General features: G+C 40.2%; 1 protein-coding gene across 1 annotated transcript in view; it reads left to right on the top strand.

Moving 5' to 3' along the window:
• Bend7 (BEN domain containing 7) overlaps nucleotides 1-12,130 on the top strand; it is a 74,018-nt gene that overhangs the window by 22,249 nt on the left and 39,639 nt on the right. Inside the window, exons 3-5 of the mRNA XM_090318920.1 lie at nucleotides 269-571; nucleotides 5,145-5,267; nucleotides 9,790-10,061. Coding sequence (XP_090175046.1) covers nucleotides 269-571; nucleotides 5,145-5,267; nucleotides 9,790-10,061 — 698 coding nt within the window. The remainder of the gene's footprint in view (nucleotides 1-268; nucleotides 572-5,144; nucleotides 5,268-9,789; nucleotides 10,062-12,130) is intronic.

The raw sequence follows: 12,130 nt of genomic DNA, 5'->3' as shown, positions 1-12,130 counted from the left end.
TTTCCCACCTTTAATTTTTATGAATTCCTGATGTTTATAGAATGAGCAGCTTTTTGTCATTTCCAAAGAAGGAGTGTTTTGTTTGTTTTTATTGGTTGTAGATTGTGTGCGTGTGTGTGTGTGTGTGTGTGTGTGTGTGCACGCGCATGCGTGTTTGAGTGCGTGTGTGTGTCTGTGTGTGTGTGTGTGTCTTTTTGAGGAAGGAGTTACTGGACTGCCTTGTTCTGTTGTTAATTTATAGTGCTAACTTTGACCCTGTTTCCATTAGGAGATGAAAGCATGGAAATTAAAAAACAAATTACAGGGATGAGAAGATTATTGAATGACAGCACTGGAAGGATATATCAGCGTGTCGGCAAAGAAGGAGAAAAATTAAAAGAAGAGCCCCAGGATGTGGATTTAGTATGGTCTCCACGTTTGAACTCCTCCAATGAGCCCCCCCAGGGCCTCCACCCTCCGCCCCGTGGCGCGTGGAATGAGCTGTCACCTCAAAGCGGGCAGTTCTCAGGACAGTATGGCACCCGTTCTAGGACCTTCCAGGGTCAGCTCCACGTCGCTGTGAACACCAATGGTATAGTCGGCACCACTGTTTAGATGCGTTTGGTGGTGGTTGTCTTGTGCTTTGTTTTGTTCCAAAATACTGTTTTGTTTTTTGAGATCCGTTTATTAAACCTCTTCCTTAATACCCACCTTCATTGAGTTGTCTGAACAAGACAGGGAAGATAGAAAGGAAAAAGTTGAAGTGTGTCAAAAGTCCAGAACTGAAAATCAGGAAAGATGGGAGGTCTATTTAGGCATAGAGATTTTCCCACTAACCGTGTCAGCCCTTTAAAAAGTTAAAGCTTTCAACTGCCAATACAAACATTATTGTCACAAAAGATTCAACATTGGGACAGCAGAAAAGACACTTCTGCCCTTCAGGAAGCGTCCAGGTGGGATGTATTTATCTGCATGTACTGTTTGGTATTCTTCTGTTTCATCATTTCAAGAATCCTCAGAGGAAGAGCTCACAACCTGCATCCCACAGAACTCCCACTTTTAACCCTTCTATCAATACTAGGTCAAAGGATTCATGTTTTAGAACTTCCTTCTTACTACTGAGAAATATTCCTTTAAAAAAATTCTTTGAAGTCCCTAAGTGATAAGGATGGGAAAAAAAAATGACAGCTTTTTGTTGTTGTTGATGGTCTTGGGGCTTGAACTCTTCAGTTCAAGGTTACCGCTCTCTACTACTTGAGCCACAGTGCCATTTTCGGTTTTCTGGTGGTTAACTGGAGATAAGAGTCTCACAGACTTTCATGCCCAGACTTGCTTTGAACCATGATCCTCAGATCTCAGCTTCCTGAGTCGCTTGGATTACAGATGTGAGCCACTGGCACCTGGCTAAAATGACAATGTTATTTTCAAAATTTAAGATCAATTTTTATGTGTTTCTAGGTCACATTAATTTTGGATACATTCGATGTCATTTATTTTATAAATTTCATACATTTTTGCCAGCCTATAGTTTTCATAAAGAACAATAGGACAAAAGATTTTCATCTTCCTTTTATTTTCACTTTAAATCTTTCAAGAAACAGTCAACTGGTGATGTGTTGTTGTTGTTTAAATACAATTCAGTGTAACCAGTTCAGGGACGTGAAAAGCCATCCTGAGACACCGAGACAGCGAGGGGCCCAAGATGGACCAGGTCTTTTCTTCTCAGTATTACCAAGGCCAATATCAAGTTCACATGCTGGCGTGCTTCCAGATTACAAGGAGATGGCTCTTTAAAGGCTCCTCCATTAAAAAAATAAAAAGTCTGTTCTCTTTAAAATTAGAAAATGATTTATAATGAACTAAGGGGTTGGTTTTGTCCTCTAAAAGCCATCAAGAGAGTACTTAGAAATAACACCTAGGAATAGTGTATAAAGATCCCTGATTCTGCTGGCATGGAATGACAGAAGTAACATGCTGGGCCAGGAGTTTGGTAGAGTGCTTGCCTAGCATGCACAAAGACCTGGGTTCGATTCCTCGGTACCACATACATAGAAAAAAGCCAGAAGTGGTTCTGTGGTTCAAGTGGTAGAGCTCTAGCCTTGAGGAAAGCCCAAGGACAGTGCTCAGGCCCTGAGTTCAGTCCCCAGGACTGGCAAAAAAAAAAAAAAAGTAACACACCTTTATGCCTTTCAGTTAGTGTGAAGATAACTTAGAAATAACAAGTATTCCCATTTCTAGGACCCAGCAAAGATGATGAAGAAGTATTTTCTTTTCTTTTTTTTTTTTTTTTGGTCAGTCGTGGGGCTTGAACTCTGAGCCTGGGCACTGTCCCTGAGCTCTTCAGCTCAAGGCTACCACTCTACCCCTTGAGCCACAGTGCCACTTCTCGTTTTCTAGTGGTTAATTGGAGATAAGAGTCTCATGGACTTTATTGCCCAGGCTGGCTTTGAACTGTAATCCTCAGATCTGAGCCTCCTGAGTAGCTAGGATTATAGGTGGAAGGCACTGCACCCAGCTTTGGAAAAGTATTTATGTTCATAAAACTACAAGCTGATTTCTTCAAGTTTGAAAATAGACCTTTTTGTGATTATCTCCTCCACGCTGCCAATGAAAATGAAGTATATTCAGTTGACCTTGAATAACACAGGTTTGAAATGTTTAGGTTTATAGAGGAGGACTTTTTTAGAGATTTGTGAAAACAGGAGTGAACTCGCAGGTGAACCTCACAGCCTAGAAATAGTGAAAAAAGTTTTAAAGTTAGGTATGTCATGAATGCACAAAATATATGTATGTAATAGTCTTATCATTCACTGTAAACTATATGTAAATATTTTACTAAAAAATCAAATTGGGGCCAGGAGTTTGGCCTAGAGGTAGAGTGCTTGCTTAGCATGCACAAAGACCTGCGTTCAATTCCTCAGTACCACATACATAGAAAGAAAAAAAAAAAAAGCTGAAAGTGGTACTGTGGCTCAAGTGGTAGAGCCCTAGTCTTGAGAAAACCTAAGGACAGTGCTTGAGTCTTGAGTTCAAGCCCCAGAACTGGCAAAATAAAAGAAGTATTGAAACTGAGCTGTGCACTGGTGGCTCATGACTGCAGTCTAGGCTACTTCGGAGGCTGAGATCTGAGGACCATGATGCCTGGGCAGAAAAGTCTGTGAGTCTCTTATCTCCAGTGAACTACTCAAAACAACAACAGAGCATTGAAAAGGGAAGTGGCACTGTTGATCAGGTAGAGTGCTCCCCTTGAGCTAAAGAATCTCTGGCTCAGGTCCTGAGTTCAAGGTCTAGAACTGGCACTCCCCAGAAAGTTGTTTTAATCAAATTGGTCTGGATATACATGGTTCTCACTTATAATCGTAGCTACTTAGGACACTTGAATACTGGGATGCTGTCCCAGGCCAGCCAGCCAGACAAGTCCAGAAGCCTCCAGCTCCATAAAGAGAAGATAGCTGGATTGCAGCTCAGGTACATGCCTGCCCAGGAAGCAAGACCCTGTTTTTAAAATATCCGGTGAAAAACAGGGCTGAAGACATGGCTCAGGGGTAGAACACCAGCATAGCAAAATGTAAAGTTGAGTTCAAGCCCCCATACTGTGAAAAATGAAAATTCGTCGAGATTAACCACACACTTATAGACTACTATTTTATATTATTTACAGGTTAGAAAAATATAAACACACCAAAAATGATATTAAATCACAACTTCATAAAATTTAGGGAGTAATAGTACAGAAATAATGTTTTAGCCTTCTGTTGCCACTTCAAGGAGTCAAAGTTAAACATAGCTTTTTGGCTAGGGGGGGTAGGGCGTGTGGACCCCACCTCCTCATTCCTCGAGGATGTAACTATGACTGCCTCAATATCACCTTCTAAACATTCTCAGTGGTAAAGTTGTAACATCTTTGTTTGCTACCAGTTTGAAAATAAACAATTGGGCAACTTTAAACATCTTGGCCCAGACTCTATTGGCTCATGGCTGAAATCCTGGCTACTCAGGGAACTGAGATCTGAAGATCACAGTTTGAAGCCAGCTCAAGAAGAAAAGTCCATGAGACTCTTATCTCTAATTAACCACCCCAAAGCAGGAAACAGAGCTGTGGCTCAGGTGGTAGAGTACTAGCCTTGAGCAAAAAAACAACTCAGGGATAGCACCCTAGCCCTGAGTTCAAACACCCAGACTAACACAAAAACATAACAAAAGAAACATTATATTAAGTATTGTATTGTTTTGCTATGATGAACTTCTCTCAGGTAATCATAAATAATGATTATAACAGAATCTATGTATATAGTGTATAGTTGGAACAAAATCTTAAAACATACCTCGCCCACCTATCAGAAAACTTAAGTTGTAGCTGTCCCTTAAACCATTCATCTGACTGTTGCTGCTAGAGAGGACTGCTTTTCCAATGTGCTATTCTATTCCAAGAGCTTACTTGAAGGGATACAGAAAAGGATAATTTTATTAAAGAAAATATGTTAAATTTAAACAGCTGAAAAGGAGACCATTGCGAGAAAAAGTAAAAAGTAGGCATGGATAGAAGATGGGCGGAGGAGAAAAGCAACCTACCAATACACTCACACTCGTCCAGTGAAGTCCTAGCTCTCCCCGCTCTTCCCCTGGAAGTTCCAGGTGTTCACAGCTCTTCATTTTTGAGATAACATGTTTAATATTAAAATTCTTTTTAATACTTAGGCTCCATCCTCAATATGGATTCTGATAATATACATCCACAGTTATCACTTGTTTTGTAAGGTTGTTGTGAATGCTTTTTAAGTTTTTTGTGCATACGAATATAGGTGTGATGATAATATTTTAAGGGTATTGTTATGGAGATGGGCTGGTCTTACAATAGACAGTCTGCTGTGGCCAGATATATTGTGTGTGTGTGTGTGTGTGTGTGTGTGTACACATCCCACCACCTGTGACACAGCATGCACCTTAATGCCACAGAAGCCTGCATAATTAAAGTCAGACCCCAAAATTTGGGTTGTAAAAATTATCAGGTACATTTTCTCTAGACACAGCTTCATAATAATTGCACATGTTTTGGGGTCCTATCAAGAGACCATCTTTTTTTTCTCTCTCGTGCTTGTGTGGGGGGGGGTGTGGGTGGGTGTGGTGTGTTGGGAGTGTGTCATTCTTTTCTCTCTTGTGCTTAGGAGAACTCCCAGCGGTGAATTCGTCAGTTGAACCAAACTGCTGTACTTGTAACTGCCAGTCAACGTTACAGGCTATTCTTCAAGAACTCAAGACCATGAGGAAATTGATGCAAATCCAAGCAGGTACAAAGATCTGACATCTTCAGTTGGGGTGTGCATTGAGCTTTGGTTGTTTCCACCTTGCTGTCTTACTGTGCCTTTCCGAGTATCCATTTTCTCTGATTTTTCTACACTTTGCCCCCCCCCACATACCATTTTTTTTAAATCATACATTCTTCATGTCCCAACACCACTCACGGGTACACATTCTCACGAGCTCTCTGGTCCTTCGTGACTGTCAGTTCGTTTAGTCTTGGAATGTCTGGTTTGGAAGCACCCTTTGGGAGTGTCATCTTCACTGTCGAAGACATTCGAGGATATGCAGATGCAGTGCTGAGCCTCAGGCTGAGCACTGGATTGAGGGGAAAGAAGATTGGTTCCCCCAGTTTCTCCTCCCCTCCTCCCCCTCCTCCTCCAGCCGCCACCCCCATGCGACTACTAGGAGTTGAACTCAGGGCCTCTTGCCTTCACTCGGCTATTTTGTTCAAGGCTGCTGGTCCACCACTTTTAATCACACCTTCATTTCCAGTTTTTTGCTTATTATCTGGTAATAAGAGTCTCTAGGATTTGTCTCTCCGGGCTGTCTTGGAATCATGACCCTCAGATCTCAGCCTCCTGAGGAGAGTAGCTAGGATTACAGGTGTGAGCCACCGGTGCCTGCTGCAGAACTTCAGAGCCTCCAAGTTCTCATTTGTAGATTGAGTGTTTACATCTAATTCACAGGGCTCTTTTTCAAGTCAGAATGAGATAGCAAATGTCAGCTCACTTTGTGGCATGATACAAGCGTAAGTTACCTCATTCATGTTGTTTTAAACCACGTTATTGTTACTATTTAATGTGTTGTACAAAGGAGTCAGGTGATGAGTAAGTACATCATTAATGTTGTTGTAAAGAGCAGGTAGCATTTGACTTTCAGAAGTCCGAAAGTCTTCTGAAGTCAAAGTGTTCATCTAATTACTCATTTTGTAGTATCCATAATTAGGAAAGTAGAATTTTCTTTAGTCACAGGTACAAGGAGCAATAGATCATTTTACTAAAACTTCCCTCTAAGTAAGGGGAAACTGGTGCTTAATGATAGTTACGGTAAAGCAGAAAAAAGGGGAAAATGGCCCCTCATGACTGGCCTTCCGGAGATTGTTCTGGGCACTACTTAGTAAAATCTTAATTATTTAGTGATGTGATTTTGATAAAGCTTCATTATGACAGGAGTGTCTTTGATCAAGATGCATTGCACTAATAAACTGACATGCTGAAATGAAACCCCTCTGGATAACTACTTAAAGGTGATAAATTTTTTTTAATTTAAAAAAGAAAGCTTTATAGACACATCAGGCATCCAGGATTGTATTCAAGTGAGCTGAAGCCTTTCTGAAATGCTGCATCTTTCAATATAAATACTAAATTGGATCTTATCCCACGGCAAAAAATAAGCATTTTGCTCAGGTCAGTAAGCATCATCTGACTCACCTTGTTCTACTGCAGTCATTCCTGTTCCTGTTCACATGACAAAGGTTACCATCTCCCAAAGAAATGCCTCGGGAAGAAAGGTTACGTGATTCCGTATGGAATCCCTCCGTGGGAGAATTTGCTGGCACTTAAGAAAATATGCATATGAAACTGTAATGATTTATTTTGTTACTTAAGCTCCTTACTACTGAAATGGCAGACTACAAATTATAGCCATGTAAATCCTTGACTGAAGCCTTTTTAGAATCTATTAAGTAAATGCCACTTTGTCACCATGTTTTCTCTTGTGAACCTTTTAAAGATTAGAGATGTAAATGATTCCAGACCGAGGGATAGTATAAAAGATAAACTGAATAAATTACTCTCCTTTAATTTTCTTAAACTTAAAAAAATTGTGTTACACAGGCAGTTTATTTAAGGTTTATTGCCTTTAAGACTTAGATTTAAATTATATTTCAGAGGTTTCACCTTTAAGGAAAGACAAAGGAATAAGATCAAACAGTAAGATCTGGATAAGATATAGGCTCTGTGTAGATTTGCAAAAAGAAGCAAAACTCAACTAGTCCCTGTGTGCTCTCAACCAAAAACACTTATATTTATCATTTGGAAGAATGAGGTTTAGCAGGACTGCTGCTAGATGGTCTTGATCAATGCTTATGATAAGGGTCCATTGGACTCTGGCAACTGTCGACTTTGAACTAGAACACATGGTTCAGAGAGACATCCCCATATGTGTCTGAGCAGAGAATCGCTGTGGAGAACTTTAGAACAATCCTGACACTCCCACACCGGACACTTCAGTTCACTTAGTCTAGGGTGGCCTCTTCTTAGTCTTCCAGACTACTGCCTGAGTGGTTAAATAACTTTACTTGTAAATTAATCTCCAGTCTGGAAATGAAACTGTCAGGATCAAAGTATGAACAGTGTTTCTTCTCATTCTGATTGGAAATAGAGAGGTTGACCTGTGTTCATGCATTTAAAGATCATTACTATAACACGTGGCTTATGTTTATAGGTTCCTTTCTGTTTAAAAAAATACACATTCAGGGTATTCTGTGGTCATTTTTAGGGAACTATATCCATGCATGAGCATCTAAAAAAATTCATGCTGTCTTTCCCAGTAGCTGCTCTAGAGTAGCTCCAAATGGATAGCTAACATTACTTCTTCTTAGAGTGAGTAAGTTAAAAGCCCAGCCTACTGTCTTCCATTCTTAGAGGGTATGTTCAGCTGTAATCACCTAGTCTTGTTATTTGCACCTTCAGAACTCACACTGCTTCTAGATTTTTACCAGTTTGTCCGGCTTAGAGAACTATATTGTTCCTACTTTTCAGCTAGAAAACCAAAGCTGGTGTCCTAGAGACACCTGATTAGATAATAGCTGACAACAAAGGAGTTGCTGGGTCAGATTCCATAACTGACAGGCCCCTGCCCCCAGCCTCCCTGTTCCAGAAAGAAATTTTCCCAGCTATTTCGGTAGATCATCTCACCCAAACATCAACATCATCCCATCTCTGATAGAGCTGTAGACTGTTAGCAACTGATCACTTCACTGCCAAGTGACAATGGGAATAGCCCTGAAATGGGTTTCTAGAAAGCACATGCCTACCTTAGTTTAAGTTCTGGAGTTCTCTTGATTCAACCATGTCACGTGATTGAGGACACCACCTTCAAACATTTTCTCCTGGCTCCTAATCGCCACCCTCTGTTGGAGCCACAGTATCCAGACATTGGGACAGGCTGCTGGGCTAATCCTGTGGGAGTTTCTAGGCCGTTAGAGCTTTAAAGTGGCCTGAGCTGCATTAGATAACCTTGGGGTCCTGGGCAAGATTTACTCTGGTGTGCTTCATTCTAACTATCTATCTATCTATCTATCTATTGCCAGTCCTGGGGCTTGAACTGGTGTGCTTCATTCTATCTATCTATCTATCTATCTATCTATCTATCTATCTATCTATCTATCTATTGCCAGTCCTGGGGCTTGAACTCAGGCCCTGACCACTGTCCATGGTCACTTTCTGCTCAAGGCTAGCACCCTGCCACTTGAGCCACAGCACCACTTCTGGCTTTTGCTGAGTATGTGGTACCAAGGAATTGAACCCAGGGCTTCGTGCATGCTAGACGAGCACTCTACCACTAGGCTACACTCCTGGCCCCTCATTCTGTTTTTATAAAAAAACAAAAAACAAAAAACTTTGTTTTCTATTATTGTAATTTTATTATCTTGTAAGTAGGTAGTTGTACAAAGAGGTTTCAATTTCACTTATGAATACACTGCATCTTATCATTCTTTTCATCCTTCTCCCCCGTCTCTCCCAACCCATCCCCTCAGTTTTCCTAGCGCCACTTTCACATATGTACATTGAAAAATATGGGTGCATTTCCCCGCCCTTCCTTCTTTATTTGTCTAAATTCAACCTCTCTCCTTGACCTCAGTGCTCCCCCCACCCCACATACCTCAAGTGCCAACTTCCTGGTATTCATGTTGTTAGACTACAAGGTAGCTGTTCAAAGGAGAAATCTCCCCTGCATATACCATACTTTAGTTAATATATGAATACATGTGCATATGTATGTTTACATATATATATATATATTTAATAAATTGGATCTAGCATCCACATATGAGAGAAAACTTGCATCCCTTGTCTCTCTGGGCATGACTTCACTTAACATAGTTTTCCCAGCTCCATCCATTTCCCTGAGAATAATATAATATTCTTCTTAATAGTGGAGTAAAATTCCATTGTGTATCTGTTATCACAGTAATTGACCCATTTGTCCATTGAAGCATCTGGGCTGTTTCCATGACTGGGCTTCTGTAAATAGTACAAGAACAAACATGGCTGAGTAAGTGGCTTTACCATATCCCGACTTACCATAATGACAAGAGTGGTATGGCTTGATTTATAGGGTAGTTCTACATTTAATTTCTTTGAGGAACCTTCCAACTACCTTCCATAATTGTTCATTCTTGATGAAGCTTCACTACCATGTCAGTTCATGAATCACAGAGATGGACCAGGGTAAGTGTTCCTCGGACACAAGTGCCTGTATCATATTTGTGTTTATTGTCCACAGTTGGAACTCAAAACAGACAACAACCCCCAATTTCCCTTATATGCTCCCAGCGAACTGCTGTATCACGCAAGAGAACTAAAAAGAGAAAATTTCCCCCAAAGACCATGGAAGCTGTTACTGAGAAACAGAAGGCCAGTGTGTTAGAAATTGACAAGAAGCCAGCATCAGGGGCCTCGGAGCTGCAGCCAGGAGTCCCGGCCTCCCAGCACACCTCCTCTGAAGAGAACCACGTTCTGGGATTTGGCATTGTTCTCGAATCACCTTCCTCAGATGTAAGTTGGTGTTTTTTCTGGTTGCTGATTCTCAGCAATAGAATTCTCAGGAATTTTACTTCTGTCCCTTACAAACGTAGAGACTTCTATCCCTGACAACTTAGGAAAGACTAGCAGTAATTGCCTTGTCTAGTAACTTTTCATTTGGAAAACTGCATGCCTTATTTATTCAACCATATTTCCATCCTTTATCTCTGGAAGTAGATGGGTGATGGCATAAATAATTTTGCTCACTAATTTTTTTAACATTTTTAATTTCAGAGTGGCGGTTTTCAATTTCCTCAATATAGAAAACTAAAAGAATATAATTAAATCCTTTGTGGATGGGCATAAGTGAGCAGAAGCATACAGATAAGGTCATACCTTTTTGGAAACATAAACTAATAATAAAAAAAAGGAGCAGTAGTGCTAATTCTGTTTTATAGATGCAAGCTACACTGCTAATTAGCTGGCAGTGCCATTGCCATTGACTCCATGTAATGATAGGTTAACGCTCTGCAAAGGTTTGCTATTTTAATATCATAGCTAGAATGTTGCTACAGTCTGAGATGCTGGATTCCACCTGAGATATTTATCAGTATGCTGTTTTATATTCATAGGACCATAAGTGAATTTCTATCACGAGGTGCTATATTTGCAGGCGCATACTCTGTTTGCAATATCTTGATCTGAGTACATTTATGTCATCAGGAGTCCCAACTTGTTGAAGTTCTTAAAATAAATAAAAGTGAATGATCTGTTATTATCAGATCGCATGGGATGTGAATCCCGCTGAGAACTCCCACAAGTTGATATAGAATTGGAGTTTGGCTCTACCTTTTAAACTTGAAATAAGAAACAAATCGCTGTATATATTTTGTAAGTACTCTCTGTGAGTTGTAGGAAGACAGTGTGCTAGCATATATCCTCATTTGGTCATTAATAAAGGGAGGCAGTAAAAAAAAACATCTTGTGACCTTTTTTTAGACTAGACAGTCATTTGAATTTTTATCCAATCCTTGCTGTTTCGGGTGCATTTTTTTGTTTGATTTTTTTTTTAAAAAAAGCTATAAGCACATACTACAACAGTTAAGTTCTTAACAGTGACTTAATCCTATAATACTAGGCACTTGGGAGATGGAGATTGTAGATCACAGTTCAAGGCCAGGCCAGTACATAAAAGTTTGTGAGACTTCATCTCCCCCAGTGGCTAAGTGGATTGGTATGCTCCTGTTTTCCCAGCACAATGGCTGGGCACAGTGACACACACCTGCCATCCCCAATGACACAAGGAAGCACAAGTAAGCAGATCACAGACCAGGCATAAATGGAGACTCCACCTTAAAAATAACCAAGGCATTGGGGCCGGGAGTTTGGCCTAGTGGTTAAAGTGCTTGCCTAGCATGCACAAAGACCTGGGTTCGATTCCTCGGTACCACATACATACAAAAAAAAAAAAAGCCGGAAGTGGTGCTGAGGCTCAAGTGGTAGAACTCTAGCCTTGAGAAAGTCCAAGGACAGTGCTCAGACCCTGAGCTCAAGCCCAGGACTGGCCAAAAGAAAAAAAAAATAATAATAATAACCAAGGCAAAAAGAGGCTGGGGGCATAGCCTCAAGTGTTAGAGTACCTGGCCAGGCAATCGAAAAGGCCAAGTTCAATCCCCAGTAGTGCCAAAAAGAATATATGTGAATTTAAAAACCAGATGATTCGTCCTGTTCTGGACTGGTCTATTCATTTAATTACATTCCATTCTTTTTGCGGTTAAAGTTGGATTCCCCTCCCAAAGAGATCATGTATTTAGAAACAAAAAAAAAAAATATTGCACAAAGTACATTTAATCTTAATCAGTTTTCGTCACACTTTCCTATTTTCTTCAGATTTTATTTGCACTCTTTCTGCTAGGCATTGTTGTGTTAGGTATAGTTATTTGAGTTTTGTAACTCATTTTCTACATAGGTTGATCTAATGCCAATAACTGAACCTTGTCTGTTTTATTCTTAGCTCCAAATGTACTTTAGAGATAAATTGTAAAAAGGTCAGATAAAGGCCATATGTACACTGTGAAGTAGAATTAAATGGAATTTTTAAT

This window comes from Megascapheus bottae, chromosome 26, assembly GCF_031878675.1.
Source record: "Megascapheus bottae isolate mThoBot1 chromosome 26, mThoBot2.hap1, whole genome shotgun sequence".
Taxonomy (NCBI): domain Eukaryota; kingdom Metazoa; phylum Chordata; class Mammalia; order Rodentia; family Geomyidae; genus Megascapheus; species Megascapheus bottae.
Note: the sequence above shows the minus strand (reverse complement) of the source record. Positions and strands in the feature narration are given on the sequence as shown.